General features: G+C 39.5%; 2 protein-coding genes across 3 annotated transcripts in view; one reads left to right on the plus strand and one right to left on the minus strand.

The window, feature by feature from the left end:
• Positions 1-7,586, plus strand: part of LOC138011372 (ubiquitin-conjugating enzyme E2 H) — a 10,254-nt gene extending 2,668 nt beyond the window's left edge. The window contains exons 3-7 of the mRNA XM_068858342.1: positions 430-504; positions 1,807-1,846; positions 2,809-2,861; positions 5,157-5,285; positions 5,394-7,586. Of these exons, the coding sequence (XP_068714443.1) occupies positions 430-504; positions 1,807-1,846; positions 2,809-2,861; positions 5,157-5,285; positions 5,394-5,512 (416 nt within the window). The 3' untranslated portion in view covers positions 5,513-7,586. The remainder of the gene's footprint in view (positions 1-429; positions 505-1,806; positions 1,847-2,808; positions 2,862-5,156; positions 5,286-5,393) is intronic.
• A 1,753-nt stretch (positions 7,587-9,339) lies between these two features.
• Positions 9,340-17,500, minus strand: part of LOC138011369 (ankyrin repeat and BTB/POZ domain-containing protein 1-like) — an 18,383-nt gene continuing 10,222 nt past the window's right edge. Inside the window, exons 5-12 of one of the 2 annotated variants that reach the window (XM_068858339.1) lie at positions 16,022-16,181; positions 15,610-15,772; positions 14,970-15,091; positions 14,660-14,708; positions 13,414-13,493; positions 12,126-12,302; positions 11,574-11,774; positions 9,340-10,141 (exon numbers count right to left, since the gene is read on the minus strand). In XM_068858339.1, coding sequence (XP_068714440.1) covers positions 9,914-10,141; positions 11,574-11,774; positions 12,126-12,302; positions 13,414-13,493; positions 14,660-14,708; positions 14,970-15,091; positions 15,610-15,772; positions 16,022-16,181 — 1,180 coding nt within the window. In that variant the 3' untranslated portion in view covers positions 9,340-9,913. The remainder of the gene's footprint in view (positions 10,142-11,573; positions 11,775-12,125; positions 12,303-13,413; positions 13,494-14,659; positions 14,709-14,969; positions 15,092-15,609; positions 15,773-16,021; positions 16,182-17,500) is intronic. The other variant, XM_068858340.1, reaches the window with a different exon arrangement.

Genomic DNA, 17,500 nt, shown 5'->3' on the forward strand with positions numbered 1-17,500 from the left:
CGCACTGTTGTGACAACACTTCAAAATTTGACAATTTGGCCTGCATTCAACTCCTAGAGCTCACAGCATATGTGGGCTTTGTTGTGTGTAGGGTTTTCAGCCATTAGCATTTTGATGTTCTGCCAAAAACCTTTTTTAAAAAATCAACAAGAAGCTTATCTGAGCTGTCTGTAGGCTAGGCCAGGGTACATGTATTTCTTCCGTTTTAGTGTCATTGCTATTGTGACGATTAGGGATTATTAACCATGAAATGATATATGAAATGGATCATCAGTATTAATGGAGTTGTTATGATCACTTGTTTTGAATACCATAGAAGTGTCAATGTGACTATCAAATCTTCCCGTAACATTATTGTTGTTGTTGTTCAATAAGTGGATTCAGTTATTGTCCCAAATATCATAACCAAAGTTAATATCTAAATAATAGGTCTCTATGAAGGTGGAGTATGGAAGGTGAGGGTTGATTTACCAGAAAAATATCCGTTCAAGTCACCTTCTATAGGTAAGTTGATGTAATCGTGATCTTTGATTAATTTATGTTATCAAGTGCTGGGTTTAGGAGAGTTACACTTAGGAATCATCTAATACCTAACCCATATTTTGAGTCGTGTAGCAGCTCTCATACTAGTCATACTACCCTAACCAAAAAACTAAACAATTGGAACTATGACTTAGACTTAAACAATAGAGCTGCTAACAATACCTAACAATAGCAGGTTTGCGAGAGCTGCTACATTGCTGTTTAGTTTTTGGCTTGGGTAGCAATCGAACCAATTACATTTACATTACGAGAGCTGCTACATTACTGAATGTTTCATAAACATGTACCCATGCCATCAATGTGGCGCGGGTTCAATTCCTAGACTTGTGAGTTGAGTTTGTTTGTTCTCTACTTCTCTTTGAGAGGTTTTTCTCTGGGTACAAAAATTTGGTTTATCAACGGAGTTGATAATGTAAATTGACCACCGTACAGAGATTCTAAAAGCTGACGTTTCGAGCGTTAGCCCTTCGTCAGAGCAAATCCAATCTCTGGGTACTCTGGTTTTTCCTTTTCTCTAAAAGGAACTTACAATTTGATATTACCGTAATTTCCTGCCGATTACCCGCAGGTTGATTTTACGTAAAACAAGAGCCACTGCGGGTACAGTCTCCCGGATAGTGCCAATTAGAAGTGCCCCAGACCTAAATACAGTTGACAGTTATTATCCCATAGTACATTGTATGTTCCACCCATTACATTCTTTACCATGGCAACCAATGATTTTTTAACATTAGCATAGTAATAATAACACTTACAAGTACAACTTCTTCAAGAAAACTTTACCTTGGAATGCGTTACCTTCCTTTTTATTAGATTAGCCTTCCATGGATGCCTTTAAATCTGTCATAGTGGACTATCTTAGTATCATTGATTTCACACATTATATACTATATGTCTATTTTAGATATTTAATATATTTTTTATTGTTATGAAGAAATTTAAATAATTGTTTTGATAAGGACGCCCTGAATTGAGCGAGATGGAGAGTGGGAGTTAGAAAGATTGCTGACAAAGTGGGGTAAATCCAGCCACTCCTGTTTACGGGGATAAACCTGGATCAAAAGTGGATTGATTGATGATGATGATAGTTATGTTTGACTTTCACAGTGATGGAAAACTTTTGTGAATTATGATATATAAAATAAAATATTTATTATTATTATTATTATTATTATTGCTATTATTACATGTATGTAACTAGCCCTGTTGTGTCTGATTCAGCCTGGATCTATTTAAGGTATGACATTACATTTTGTTTTCAAGGTTTTATCAACAAGATTTTCCACCCAAACATAGATGAAGCGTGAGTATTTTGTTTCTTTAACACCAGGGCTGTCATTAGTTTGGGAGCAGATGTAACATTAAGATCTCATCCGTAACATGTAAATACATGGCCAAAGGCCATGTAAAGAAAGGCTCAAGGGGCCTGGAGACCATTAAATTTTCTCGAAAGTCCAGAAACTTAACGGGCTATTTTCGGGTATGACAATTTCATCTGTATATCAAGAATGGAGAGGATTTAAGTCGTCAAACTTGACAGTCATTTTGATTTTTGCTACCTTGAAAATGTGTTAAAAGATCAGCCTTCCAAAACAAGCGGATAGCAGTTTCACAAATGGCTTTTCCTGCCCGAAAAGTTTTCGGGACTTTTGAGAAACGGGCCCCTGAGCCCCTAGTCTGGGGGCTCCCCCAGAAAATTCTTAAAATTAGACCCTCGGAAATGCATTTTCCTGCACTGCAAGGTGCAAATTTATTTTCTCAATCAAAAAGTGATGAAAACAGGGCAAAAACATACTGTAAACTTCACAATGAATAAAGATAAACTAACCACGTGGAAATGGTCAGTGATCACAGAACTGTGAAAAATGGTCAGCGGAATCCCATTTATATCAAGTATGGTGTATTGATAATGAATTTTGTTGCTGAAAATGGTGTCGGAATCCAACAACGATTTATTGGGGATGTTCTCCAAAAGTTTTTTCGGGAAAATGTTTGGATTTTTACCAAAAATAGGTCTTAGAATGAGGAATACCGACAACACAAGGCAGCAATTATATTTTCTTTAGAAGGTAATTGTTCATAAATAAATTTAAATGTGTTTTGCTGCGTGAATATTCATTCTGCAGCAACCATCACCCGTAACATTGACTCGGCTCAGCTGTAACAGGTGTTGCGGGTTATGGGCCCTAATGACATCCCTGAACATCGACCTTTGTTAATTTTATTATTGAAGACAGGTAGTTCAAATAAATTTGTTGCTTCTAGTTCTGGTACAGTATGCCTTGATGTAATCAATCAAGCTTGGACAGCACTTTATGGTAGGTTCTGTGTTCCTTGATTGTTGACCTTGGTCACAATGAATATCTTTTGAAATTTTTCACATGATAACAATACAGGTGAATAGTTGTTTTGGTATGTAAAGATGATTTTAAGTCATTTATTCCTGCAATAATCACAATATTTTTGGGCACAAATCCCATGCGAGTTGCTCAGTGCTGAATAGTAAACAATTATTCCATAAGCGGGCATTGGACATGAAATGGTAAATAGCCAACGAGGTGCATAGCGCCTCGTTGGCTATAACCAGTCTCATATCCAATGAGACTAAATTCCTTAAACTCCAAAACTTTGAAAGTACGAACTACGGGCGAAAAAAGAGAGAAAATCCGAGCGAAATAAAAAAAAGAACTTGATGCAGTTGCAATGTTGTGTAATACTACCTGGTTGTCTGACAGATGCAGGCTCATCTCAAAAACATTTCTTACCTTTTCACGTACTTCTAAACATCAGAATTGGTCGAAACTTTCCACAAAAAGGTTTCTTTTTGCTTTATTCAGAGAGAAACTCTGCTTTCTGGCAAAAATTATTTTAGCTTAGCAAGGTTTCTAAAGCACAGTCGTTTGCCATATAAGGTCGAACTAAGGTATACATGTATGAGCTGATAACCAATCAGAGTATTACCCGAGGTTGAGAAGTTAATAACAAAGGATATTCGGAGTTTGAGCACGCCTTCAACGCTATACAGTGTTTAGTATATACTAGTCTAATAATATTTGTTGTAAATTGCTCTTGCTGTTGATTTCCTCATGTTTTAGTTGGATGGCAGCCTGAAGTGATTGTTATTTTCTCAGGAGGGGTAATGGTTTTGAGCCAAGGCCTGTATTTCTTCTGGTCTTAGATGAAAATCAGGGTTTAGAAGTTCAATGTGTACCCTGTACAGACCACATACTCTTTGGGTACCTCTATCAACTTTGCAGTGACTCAGATGATGCAGAGCCCATTGAGACACTAGGTCCTCTGCTAGCATCCTCTGGCAGTGTCCTAAAAAACATGCTTGAGGATCTAAACTGCAGAGAGTGATAATACCCGTCATGCTCCATGCCATGTACGTTAAATTCTTGTTGTTGTTCCCTCGTGTCCGTTGTTTTGGTGGAAAATATTGACTGGAAAAAGAGAAATTGTTACAATCGGAAAAAGCAATATTTTGTTGTGGTATGCGCGACTCCAGAACATCAACTTGTTTCTGTACTTTTTTTCAACTTTTGCTGTCTTATGAGTTGTACAATGTACAATCATAATTATGTATTAATTTAACCTTACTAGCAGTCTTCTATCCACATATTAACTAGTAAGAGGGAAAGACCTGGTCTGTTTTTCGGATAATGTTACAAGCTGTTTTGTAATAAGAAAATCCTGTTCAAAACTCTTTTTTTTGGCGGAGGAGTTTGTGATGCAATCAAAGGCTGGGATGAACCCAGCTTTTCCTCTTACTAGGTGGCTATAGCACAAAGGGCTGCATGTGTTTCTGACATTTTTTGTTGAAACCCATTGAAATTTTTTTAATTATGGTGTCACAATTTTAGGTTTTACCAATGGTTAAAACCTTTGTTAACCCATTGATCCCTGGGGTTCCCCATTGACGAGTAAAATCGTCTGGTGTTAGAGTAAAATACTAAGTATTGCCAGTTTGGGTATCAAAGGGCTAATGGGACAGTTTTCAGCGCGCACCGGCGGTTCAGTTGGTTGAGCGTCGGGCTGCCATGCGGAAGGTCGTGAGTTCAACGCTGTCCAGACCAACACTCAGGGTCTTAAAATAACTAGGGAGAAAGTGCTGCCTTTGTAATTACATGTACATCTGCACATGCTTAAGACTTTCAAGTCTTCTCGGATAAGGACTATAAACCGTAGGCCCTGTCTCACAACCTTTCAATGCTCACAACCCAGTGGACACAGTATTTGTAAAGAGTAGGGCATGCAGCTCCCGGTGTTGTGGTCAGGCCTCATTTCATTCATTCATGTGCTGCGTGAGATCGCTAATGGACTGATAGCGGCTGCCAGCGGCGCCTGTATATGCTGATGTCCGATCACTCCCATAGATCACGGTCTTGCTTGTAAAGCGCATTTGAATATGCCAATAGAAAATGCGCTACTTAAATTCATTACCAGTATCAGTACCAGTGAGTGGTAATGTAAAGAAATTTACTTTAAGTTTAGGTGCTTTTTGAAACAAGAGCTCCACTTTTATCACAACAACTTTATAATAGTGATAATAATGTTCGTCTTTTATGGATGGAGCACACAAGAGCAAATGTATTTCTTTCTTGTTTTTATAGATTTATCAAATATCTTTGAGTCATTTCTGCCGCAACTCTTGTCGTACCCAAACCCGGTGGATCCCCTTAATGGCGATGCTGCTGCTCTGTACATACACAAACCTGAGCAGTACAAGGCTAAAATCCAAGGTACATTATGATCTTTGATATTCAATATTTCCCCGAAAATCCTTGGTTTTTTTTTACTTCATGCCACTTTCTGTGTAGCTAACGAAATTGTAATTCAATTATCATTAGAATACATTAAAAAATATGCAACAGAAGATGTGCTGAAAGATCAGGAGGAAATGTCATCATCCAGTGAGAGCTCTATTAGTGACTTTTCAGAAGATGAGGCACAGGATATGGAGCTCTGACACAGCATGAGAATGTTTGTTAGTTATTAGGTTCACAAAATTAATAGCTCTTATTATTATTGTTATTATTATATTGAAGAAATAATTCAAGGTTGGGTTAAGTTTTGGTATCTTCTCCAGTGCTTAGGATTTTTATACTCTGCAATTACTCTGGTGGTGTTTGCATCACAATGAAAATTTAATTGATTACTACAGGTATGGCCTGATATTTTTGCTCAAGTTTTATTTCAGTTTTTTGTATTTGTTTAGGATGGATGCATTCACACTATAGGTTTTTTTGCCTTTTTGCTTATCTGTTTCTCGTATTTGGCTTAAGTTATGATCTGAACTTTTCAATCAAAATATCTTAAACTGGAATGACTATCAAAGGAAAAACACTTTTTACTCAAAGCAAAGTCACTAGCAATTTTTTTAGAAATACATGAATGGCAGTTAGAAGACATGAAACTTTCCCAGGTGTCACAGCAGGCCATACAGTAGGCAAAATTTGCATTATGATAATATTTAATATTTTGACACTTTAAAATTTCCATTTAACAGGACTTCTAATTTTTATCAGTTACATTTTAAGTCAGTTATGGTAGTGAGATACAAATTAACAGAATTTGAAACACAATTGATGCACATTAGTCTAAATCTCCTTTAAATGTGCTGAATTTTATATTTTAAATTTCAAAAAAAGTGAAATTAAATTTCTCCAATTTTTGCCCACTTCCATGGTTCATTATCGGTACTTGTGAGGGAAAATCTCCAATTTCTCATCCTTTTCTTTTTGTCAAATTGTTTTCCATACTTGTTGAAGAAGATGCCAGGACTTAACCAGTAAAGGTTATTAGGTACTAAGTCTTGCTATTGTACAATATCAGCCGAAACAATGTAAATTTGTACCTTAAAAATGTATTCATGAATGGCAGTATTGATAAACTACTAAGAAATTGACAAAAATAGTAGATTCTGGAAACCAAGTCTTTATGTGTAACAGTCATGTAGACTTGCCCTTTGATTTAACAAGTTTATTCCGGCATATTGCTCTTGAAATTGGTGATTTGCGGTATTCTCCCCAATCGACGAACTTCCCATTAAAAGATACAGACTTACCTTAACGTTATGGAATCTCTTAATTAGGCATGTGAAGTTGAAGTGTTATGATCCCCTAAACCTTAATATATATATATATATATATATTTTTTTTTTTTTTCCATAAAATTTTTCTCGAAATATCCTTAACCATTTACTGCGAGAATTAATGTATTCCTTGAGATTTAACTTTACAAAAAATATTTTCTAGCAGTTTGGAAGTGTAGATCCAACAAACTCCTGGTAAAATCATACTTGAGTTAAATTCCACACAATCAGTGCTGGCTTATCGACTACAAATTCCTGTTTTATAGCCTGCCATTTGTGAATATCATTCATTACAGAATGTTCAGGGAGATCTTTCCACAACGTCTCTCCGTGAATGTTTTGGATTTGTAAATTTTGTACAAAATGTTTGGTGGAGTGAAGCGCGTATATTTTGTTTGTGAGCTGTCATGTCACAAATATTGCTCGTTTAATTTAAGTCTGGCTTCATATAAGACACTTATAGAAAGCAGTTCACAGAGTGGTTTTAAATTGAAAATGGAAAGGGGTTACCAGATTACTTAAGTTATTTTTTCTGTGTGGTGATTGGCTTTAAAATATCACGCCATATTTTCATCCAATCAGAGACGAAGATGACCTAACTTGTGTGGGCGCGCTTATCCCGCGCTTCGCACAGGCTGCATTTCTTTGCTTTGTGTTATGATTGGTTAATTTGATTTTCTCTGTCTGTCTTGATTGGTTCAAGCGATAACTGCATTAATTGTAACTGCACTAGTGATGGTGTTATTGATGTATTTTTTAGTTGCGTGTTAGAATACACAATGTGAAGACTAGCATTATAAAGTCAGGGTTTTATCAGTAAGTTGGGATTGACAGACGAAAAAGATTGCATGCGTGGTATTTTTAGAGGTTACATGTACTTTAGTGCTCAACATGTACAGAGGCAATGTAATCAATGCAATAAAGTTAAAGATCTATAGGAAATTTAAAACACTTTAATATGAAAGTCTGCACATCCGCGGTACGCAACGTTTTTGAGACGCGGACGGCCACCGGACGTGAGCGGCTTGTCTTCAGACAAACACATTTATATTGCTAAGTATCTTTTCTCCATTAGAGATGATCAGTTTAAAAATCTGAGAGACACTGCTGTCCTGGCATCAGTCTCGATCCCAGAGCGCTTCTTTTTTGCGCATGACTGAGAGAGAAGAAGAGCTCTGTGGAATCCTGAAACAAAGTGTCCTCATTGTTGTGAAGAACAATGAAAAGCGTCTCTGATTGGTGCATTCATGTTAGTACTAGGAGTGAGCAGGCGCCGTAAGGTTCACATAGCCTATTTTTGGCTATAAAGGCCGGGACACACTAGGCGATAAGTCGCTGCGACACGTCGCGGGGACAAGTCGCCGCAACAAATCGCCTTGTGTGACACGGTTAATTTCATGAAAATCATTGTCGCTGCGGCAGAATTTTGTCGCCGCGATCAGTCGCACGAATTCAAACTGGTTTGAATTCGTGCGACTGAAAGCAGCGTTGTCGCATCGTGTGTACACTCCCGGCAACAAGTCGCTGCGACACAATATAAATTAACCAATGAGAGAGCGTCATATGGTCAGCCATATTGAATTAGAAAACTAGTTCACATTCCCTCTCATACGAGATCACTGCGTGTGCTCCGAACAGGCGTCGTGTCGCAGCGACTTGTTTTGCAAGTAGTACACGTGGAGCAACTTGTCGCAGAGACCTGTCGCTGCGACTTGTCGCCTAGTGTGTCCCGGCCTTAAGGACCCAACGGCGCATGTTTTCTTACATGGAGTTTCCCAAAGACCCGGGTCAAGCGCAGACAAGAAGAAAACAAAAAACCGAAAAGCAAAATGATTGTGGAGTTTGATTACTAAATTAACCTCACCATTTTTAAGATACAGAGGGAATTATGACTTTCGAAAAGGCCCGAAAAGTTCGGGGCTTTTGAAAAATCGGACCGATGACGAGGTCAAGTGCTTTACCAGAACACAGACAATGGACATGAAGTTCATTGAAGCACGATACAGTACGGTTCAGGGTAATGCGGCAGAAAGGTCTCTGTTTAACTGAAATATATTAGGGAACTTAAGCAACGGCGACGGCGACGAGAACGTCACAACTTTGCATATTTAGAGGGCAAAAACAATAGCTTTGCACGCACTGCACGTGCGTTTTTCACTTTTGTCCATTTCTTTGCCGTCGTGAGCAAAATAACAACGTGAAATAGTCAAATTTTAGGTTTTAAGGAGAACGTCAGCACTTGACGCTAAAGTTTCATTTTCTCCCCTAAATTAAGCGCCGTTCCGACCAATGTCATTTTTGAGGAACTACCACACCCTTGTCATATAAGAAGGGTTGACATGTTTACAAAGTGATTACAATGACGCGAATTTATATTTTGAGATGACGTTCTCGGTGCCGTCGCCGTCGTCGTTGCTTAAGTTCCCTATTGTTGGGTACACACGTGCTCTCAATGACGTATCCGCGTCCGTATCCATAGTAACAACCGCGGCTGCAACCTGGGACCGAATACCGCGCCTCTCGAGAAGCTCTTTGTAGCATCAAATGTTTATAATGTGTTGAAACTGTTTGCCCACCGCAGCAGTACATGTTGTTCAACAAAGAAGCAAACGTTGAAACAGTTTCCCCTGGCCTTAACGGAACATAATACTATATTACCGTATTCAAGTGTAATTTCCCTCGTACATGAAAAGGCTAATTTTCTTCAAATACATTTTATTTTGATAATACACAAATGTTGTATGCTGTTTTGCGCCCTGGGTGCCATAGGCGATTCCAAATCAACGGTCGAGGTTTTTTTCGTCCTCGACTGTTGATTTGGAATCGCTGAGCCTTCTCTCCGACCTTGTAAAAAAAATCGTCTGGTACCCAGGGTGGCTGTTTTGGGACAATGCGGCCCACTTGAAGTATTTTACAAGCTTATGAACAGCAGCAATTTCTACATGATAAGAAACATTTGAGCTTTCTTGTGCAATTAACCGGAATATATTGTTAAAGACGAGGCCAAATGACAATTTTTTTTACAAACATTACCGCATTCAAGTATTGGAAACAACGAATGGTTTATTTTTTGACGCCAATTCTTGAGTTCAACTATCATCAGTGATGAAAGCACACATTTTCAAGCGCTTAGCATTTTTTCCGAATTCTTTATTAGTTGGATTAATTTTTCGTGTTTGTTGTAATTGGCTATAAAACAACGACAGCCTAAAGCAACTACACTTTTTACAACGTCTGCCTTTCTTTTAAAAGTGGATTATAGACGATGTCGATTTTTTAACACTCAATACCGAGATACACCAACAGGTTGTCGAGTATCTGAAGATTGCCTTCGCAGTCCACAAATACTTCATCCTCTTCATCTGAGACGTAGTAAGGAAGAACTCTTCGCATTAAGTGGAAGCGAATGTCGTCCACAACAGGAATGGAGTCAGTTTCTTGGCGCTCTCGCACTGAAGCTGCGTCTTCAAGGATCAGCGAATGAAATTCCTTGTTATCGATTATCTGGAGAAGAACAAACAAGATTATTTTAAACTTCTGTTGAGTACAGAGTGTCCCTTCGGTGAAAAATACAGGTCCTTTGCTGGTGAGAACCGGTACATATCGGTTTTGTTTGGGTTAAAATTCCAGGGGCCGCGGCATACGTTTGAAAGTGGAGGGGGGAGGGCTTGGTTTTGGTATAATTCACGGAAGTGTGAGGAGAGAGGTTTAGGAGAAAAAAACACCGCAGTCGAAAAGTGTGTGTGGTGTGTGGGGGAGGGGGCTATAGCCCCCCCTAGGCCCTCCCTCTCCGCGGCCCCTGAATTCACTACTGTGACCACTTGATTAAATAGACTCAAGGGAAAGAATAGATGATGGACAAAAGTTCGCATTTAAAGAAACTTTGGTGCCGCTTTTTCCCGACTACGTGGTATTCTTTAGCTCGAGATTTGATTGGTTTATTCAGATATGTCCAGAAATGTCCCTAACAAGTTGCCCGCAGATTTCAATAAGCGTCACGAAGTGTCCCCTTACTCTTTCAAACATGTCTTGGAATACAAGAGCGGTTTTCAATTGAGTGTCGAAAGTAATTAGCGAATTGCTTTGGTTTTGCATTACTTCACTCAGTGATTGCTTCAAACTTCTCGCCGCATTTTTTCAACCAATCAGAAGTGAAACCAAAACCAATCGTGGCTCGCGCGTGCACGTTTTCCCGCGCTTTGGGTCGGCTACGTGTAATTACTTCGAGTTTTGATTGGTTTACTGGATTGTCTCCGTCCTTTTTGATTGGCCAAAGTAATTACTCTGGTTTTGGTTTTACGACACTCATTTGAAAACCGCTTTATACAGACAATTCACATCACAAAGTGTCCCCCAAATGCTGCTCCTCAACTGAGGATAAACTGATGCATTTACCCTGACCTAAAAAAAAAAAACCAACCCTTGCCCTTACCTTATTGTTAGAAATAGGTAGGAAATGCTTAGAATTAAAGGGCCACTTCGTGTTGGATATCAAAATTGGCCTTGCATCAAAGTACTCGCATTTCCGGAAGGTTTTAAACTTGTAAGGTAATGCTATCCAGGTGATCTGGTGACGTAATTCGGAGGACTGGGGAGAAAAATTTTAACGCTGTATCCCACAACCGCGCGCGGCCTTATTTTCGAATTCAACATGGCAGAGGCGAGGTTAGATCTCGTCGGGTCTACTTGAATGTTCATTCAGTAACAGAAAATGTGGGAGACACGGGATTATCTGTTATGTCTTGGCGATAGAAATACTGCAAGAAATTTGGGAACAACACGTAAGGCCGCGCGCGGTTGTGGGATACGGCGATAAAATTTTTCTTCCCAGTCCTCCAAATTACGTCACCAGATCACCTGGATGTTGAGATTTGTCATAGCAATTACTTGGCTCTGGCTTCCAAGACGGACTACTATAAAACAGTCTTTTCCTTACTTTTTCCAAATTTTTGCTCATAAATTCACAGCAGTCGACTTCAAGTTTTGGCAGATTGAAGAGGCGCGCAGTCCTTAACACGGTGACGACGTTGTCTGTGTCAAGGAGACTGGTTACTATGCGTGAACAGAGACGCTTCAAACCACTCAGCAAATATACATCAGAAAAACAGAGCACGCTGAAAACGTTTTCCTCCGTCACCTGAAAATAAATCTTTGTTAAAATAGTTGTTGTAAATAATTGTTTGAAACGGTGTCATCAGCGTATACACATAATATCGACACTTACTTCCACCTCTGCACCGCTACATTTTAATCCTTTAACACCGAGACAAAAACTACAACTAACAAGTAACGAAAAGTAGCGAAAAGGAAAAGTTTAGAAAATAACTTGATAAGAAATCAGTTGACTGGAGCCAATTTCACCCGATCGACTTGGATTTGAAACTCCGGCCGGTCCGCTTTAACGAGAAGGCAAATTTACAAAAAAAAAAAGAATTATTAATGAATTTTACCAGCATTTTTTACATATTGATTTTGTAACACGCTTTACCAATGCGTTATCTTGGTATATGTAGGCCACAACAGCTGCAAACACATCTGGCGGTACATCATTGAGGAAGACTTCCGCAACAGGTTCGTTAAATTCTTCTTTTCCAGGGGAAGATGGTTCGGAATGTTTGTATTCTAACAAGGCTCGAAAGTAATCACTTCTTCCGCAGAAGAACAACTGAGACAAAAAAAAAGATAACGAGTTTTTGATTATCATTCTCTTCAACTTCGAGCCAGGCTCTTACTTTTGTTACCTCCTCGTAAATGATAGGGAGCTTAGACTAACTAATCCATATTACCCCAGATACACGCCGATCTTATATTTCATTTGATCGCTATTCTAGGCAACCAGTCCATTGTCTCTGTTGTTTGTCAGCTTATATGTGTCCATTATTTTTTAACCAATCCCAAGAACCGTTGTAAGAGCTGAGTAGAGACCAATCCACGATCGCGAAGCCTTGGTCAACGTCATTCAAAAGTGACCAATAAGAGTGTGTTTTTTGTAAGCTCGATTAAAAGAAACAACGGATCATACATGGGCTGCTTACATGAAAGGAATCATGTCATCTCCCATCAGTTCACACATTAGGGAACTTAAGATTCTACGACGAGGACGAGAACGACTACGAGTTTTGACTGCCCGTTTTTAGCGAAAATACTACGGAAATTTATAACCCGTACGCTTAATCTTACTCTTTGTTAGCAGTATAGGTTGCTCAGTTATTCTTATCGCTGGCAATTGAGCCTTTTTGCTCATCCAAAATGCCAAAACTACTCCCGTTTTGTTTATTTGTTTTGATTCGACGACATTTTTGCAAAACCTCGCACTAACCAGATGATCTGATGACGTAATTCGGAGGACTGGGGAGAGCAATTTTAACGCCGTATCCCACAACCGTGCGCGGCCTTATTTTCGAATTCAACATTGCAGAGGCGAGCTTACATCTCGTCGGGTCAACTTGAATGTTCATTCAGTAGCAGGAAATGTGGTAGACACGGAATGATCTGTTGAGTTTTGGCGATGGAAATACTGCAGGGAGTTTGGAAACAACACCTAGGGCCGCGCGCGGTTGTGGGATACGGCGTTAAAATTTTTCTTCCCAGTCCTCCAAATTACGTCACCAGATCACCTGGAAAATGACGACGGCATCACGTTTTTCCCGCCAAAATGACGCTGGTTTGCGCGCGCACAATGTTGTCTAATGAGAAAATCTCGTTCTCGTACTAGAATCTAAAGCTCTCTAATAACCAGTGTTGAGGAAATAATACACATATAACATAATTACAACCTTATGACCGTAGAATCTGTAGTTTCCCACAATGAAGCAAACGTCAAAAAACGGAGGCGGATCCTCAGCGGAAAGTGGAACTAGTAAACAAAGAAAATATGAGTGCTGTCCTTGCTCGTGTTTAGGAAAGGGGCTCACATTCCCTTCGTCGCACGTGATTTTGGCTCTTTGATTTAACAAATAGATTCCATGTTGCAGTGCGTCTGCGCAGTAATAGATCACAGATGACGTCAACGTGCGGTAAAAACAAAAAAGCACATGAGGGGATAGCCGAGTGTGTCACTGATAATAAAGAATGAAATTTTTGTTATGTTGACGTATTAAAGCTATGCGTCTCTCCTCTGATAATGATGAGATCGTAGGTAAAAAACAAAACAATCAAAACGTGTGCATCATTGAGCTTATAATATAAAAAAATATAGGAAGAGCGATTTTCAAAATGAGTACGCGAGGTGCGCGGGAAAGAGATGGGGAGCTTTCTCTTCCACGCGCGCACGCGCGTTGGTACTCGAACGCTTGAAAAGCAGGCTAAGTCCATGGAGGAGACAGGTATTACGCGTTTGTAATAGAGGTGAACGTTTTTAAATAACTTAAACTTCCGGTGCACCGTAGAGCCAGCCCTTAAAGTGAAAGTCGTAACGTAGAATCGCCCAGCTCTGGCAGAACAGGAAGCGATAATATCCGAAAAGTCACCTTTTAAAGTGCCCATAACCCATTTTTACAAAGAGTTAATGCAATGTAAATCAGTTTGTGACGTAAAAACAGGAATAGACCCACTCCCATTCTAACTCGGTCGTGAACAAAAGATGCTTGGATTTTCGCAACTTTCGAAGCCTCTAAAATGGCAGGATTTGTTAGAAAAAGGAAAAGATAGCCGGGATGCGTTTCGAACGGGTGCAAAGATTCATTTTAGCGAAAAAAATATTTTGGGGTTACGGGCACTTTAAATCACTTCTGGTTACCGACGAAATTGAAAGTGTCTACTCAGTTTATATCACATTTAAGGTCCGTCCACCCTACAAAGTAAACAGGAAACGGAACTCACATCAGCGACGAACAGAGGTTAAACTCCTTTGATTACCTCCGTTAAGTTTGGTTTTGAGTGTGCATTAAGATCGCTTTTATAAACTTTACGAAATATGTACGAAACGCGACAAAAAGGTGTATGCATCAAAAAAAGAAAATTTTCTTTTGTTATAATGTGTACTTGTAACAAATTAAACAATGAACAAAAGAAATCACGTACCTTCAAAAAGGTCCAAGGATATTTCGAATGGAAACTGTTTTGGGAATTGCTGTGAAGACGAAAAGACAACATCCCATTCAAGATTGTAGTGAAAATGGTGAGAGCACTAGCCCTCCAGAAATTTGTGGCAGTGCAATTTACAGAATCCATTAAGCACACAACACATAAAATCACAATGGAAAATAGGATACCGCAGATGATTGTAATGCTAAGTTCAAAACGCAGGTGCAGGTTGTAAAGTATAGGTAACTGTTTTGTGTGCCAGTGGCACAAGACACCCAAATTCAAGTACTTCGTTTCTAAGGCATACCTGGGACATAAAAGGACTAGGGAGAGCAGCTTCCGCTAGACGCGCGAAAGCATCTTGTAAGGCAGAGGACTGGGACTCGGGTTCAATACTGACCACTGTTATGGATCTCTTTTTGGATGTTCCTGCAATAATTACAACAAAAATTAAAAAAACAAGACATGATCTCCTTGCCTCAAACACCACTCCTTTCTCAGAAAAAAAAGACTTGGTCCTTTTAACAATAAGAGTGACAAAAAATGACTTTCATATTGGTATAGCGATATTTCTCGTTACGTCACCCATTGTTATTAATATGCCAGCCAGAAGCTAATTGGCTGTTGAAACAATAACTTCTTTTGTTCCCTGGTTGGCAAATTTCAATATCAAAAGAAATGTGACGTCAATGTTTGTAGACAAGAAATATCGCTATTGCCGCAATTTCAAACGAACGTGCATGACGGGAAGGCTGTTTCGAAATGCAACCGCTCCGCAAAAGCCTCAACTGCATGCTTGTTTCCAGTATAGATCATATATCATATATCTTTATTTACCCTCGGATTTCAGTCCAACGCCAAGGTTACGAATGAAGCATGATGCTTCGAGAAACTAAGAATTTTACTTTAAATGGTCTCTTAAACGAGGTATTCTTAATTTAGCATACCAAACATTTGGATGCTGTTCAGTCGCATCTGTAGTTGATTCTCCAAATACTCCAGCTTACATTGCTTTGCCAAGCGAAGACAGTCATCAATTTGATCCATTGCGATATACAAGCGATCAGTATAGAGATATTGTAAAATTGCATTAAAAGCCCATGGTTTTACCTGAAAAAGAAAGTTCAAGTTATGACATTTTAAATTGAACGCTGCGTCATGAAATTGGTCGGCTTTTAGCGCAACTGGGAGCAATCTAGTTGAGAGAAAATTAGTTCACCTTTCTTGTACAGAAAAAAATATTAGTTTGGAACCCTCGAGTGGTCAGTATTCTCGGGGCTGACAAACAGAATTGCGGACTAGAGACGAGAATGGAGCATAATTTTTGGTGCGCATGCGTGGCTAGACTGTCCTTCTTACCAGTTTGTGCTTCAGTTCAATTATCGAACGATCACGCCACTTTCTCGTGAACTTGTGTGCAAAGTATGACGAACGAGCAGAGAGTACCATGCGATGCGCATGCACAGCAACACCATGAACCAAGAAACAGACATCGGCGTACGTGCAATCCTCCAGACACCTTTAAAAATAAAGAAATATCCACTTCCGCTTTTTGGCTTTTTTGGGACAGAAATTTGTGCATGGGTAGTTTGTGTAGTCAGTCTTCAGGAACAAAGTTAACAATGCTATAATGAACAATTAATGGGACGAAAAAAAGGAGCTATTATGAGAGTCTATTATTTTCATCCACCATCACGGCACAGATGACGTACGCACCAATTCAGATGAGAAATGCCATGCTTCGCCTCGCACGGGCTATTCCGGCACTGACCAATCACATTGAACAACCTGTCTGATTTAATTTAGTAAAATGTCCTGCTTCATTATGATTTTCCAAGTATGACTTAAATTTCAACCGTTTGTACTATTAACTGCTGCTTAGCCATTTTCCATACCCATTTTTTATATGTCTGCAAGAGTAGTTGGAGGATGACCATCACCCCTCGCAACTATGATGTTGTTTTCCCAAAATGAGCTCCAACGATGTAAATAGGTGGTTTTCACGTCAAGTCATCGCCGCCATGTTGGTGGACGAAAACAAAAGATTTCTCATTAGCTCCTTTTGTTCGTCCACCAGCATTTGCCCATTACATCATTGTTTTCTGTGTCTCTAGAGATTGGTTGCAAACCATCTAATGCATATGGCTGATACTGGAACCTACGCCGGATGCGAGGAAAGACTTGCTGCCTGCTTGGGTCAAAAGGGAGCTTAAGCAACGACAACGGCGACGGCAACGAGAACGTCATCTCAAAATATAAATTCGCGTTGTTGTAATCGCTTCGTTACTATTTCAACTTTTTTAATATGACGGGGGTGTGGTAGTTCCTCAAAAATGACGCTGGTAGGAACGGCGCTCAATTTAGGGCAGAAAATGAAAATTTATCCTCAAGTAATGACGTTGTCCATAAAACCTCAAATTTGGCTGTTTCACGTTGTAGTTTTGCTGACGACGGCAAAGAAATGGACAAAAGTGAAAAACACACGTGCAGGGCGTGCAAAGCTATTGTTTTTGCCTACCAAATATGCAAATTTGTGACGTTCTCGTTGCCGTCGCCGTTGTCGTTGGTTAAGCTCGCTAAAGAGAGGCGTAAGAATGTAGGCGTGTGGCTCCACAGGAAAATGAAGCCGGAAAAGTCTGCTACAAGGTAAAACGGGTGAACTTAAAGCTGGTATTTCACAGGGGGGGTTGCCAGTAAAAGCACAGGCAACTGATTAACAAATGTACTGTTCAAAACCGCGTCGAAGCAAAGAACGACAGAGGAATTCACTTTGCGTATGCTCACGTTCTGCAACAATCAAATCTTCTCTTTTCACATTTTGGTCTGCAAAAGGCGACA

This window comes from Montipora foliosa, chromosome 7 (genome assembly GCF_036669935.1).
Source record: "Montipora foliosa isolate CH-2021 chromosome 7, ASM3666993v2, whole genome shotgun sequence".
NCBI lineage: Eukaryota > Metazoa > Cnidaria > Anthozoa > Scleractinia > Acroporidae > Montipora > Montipora foliosa.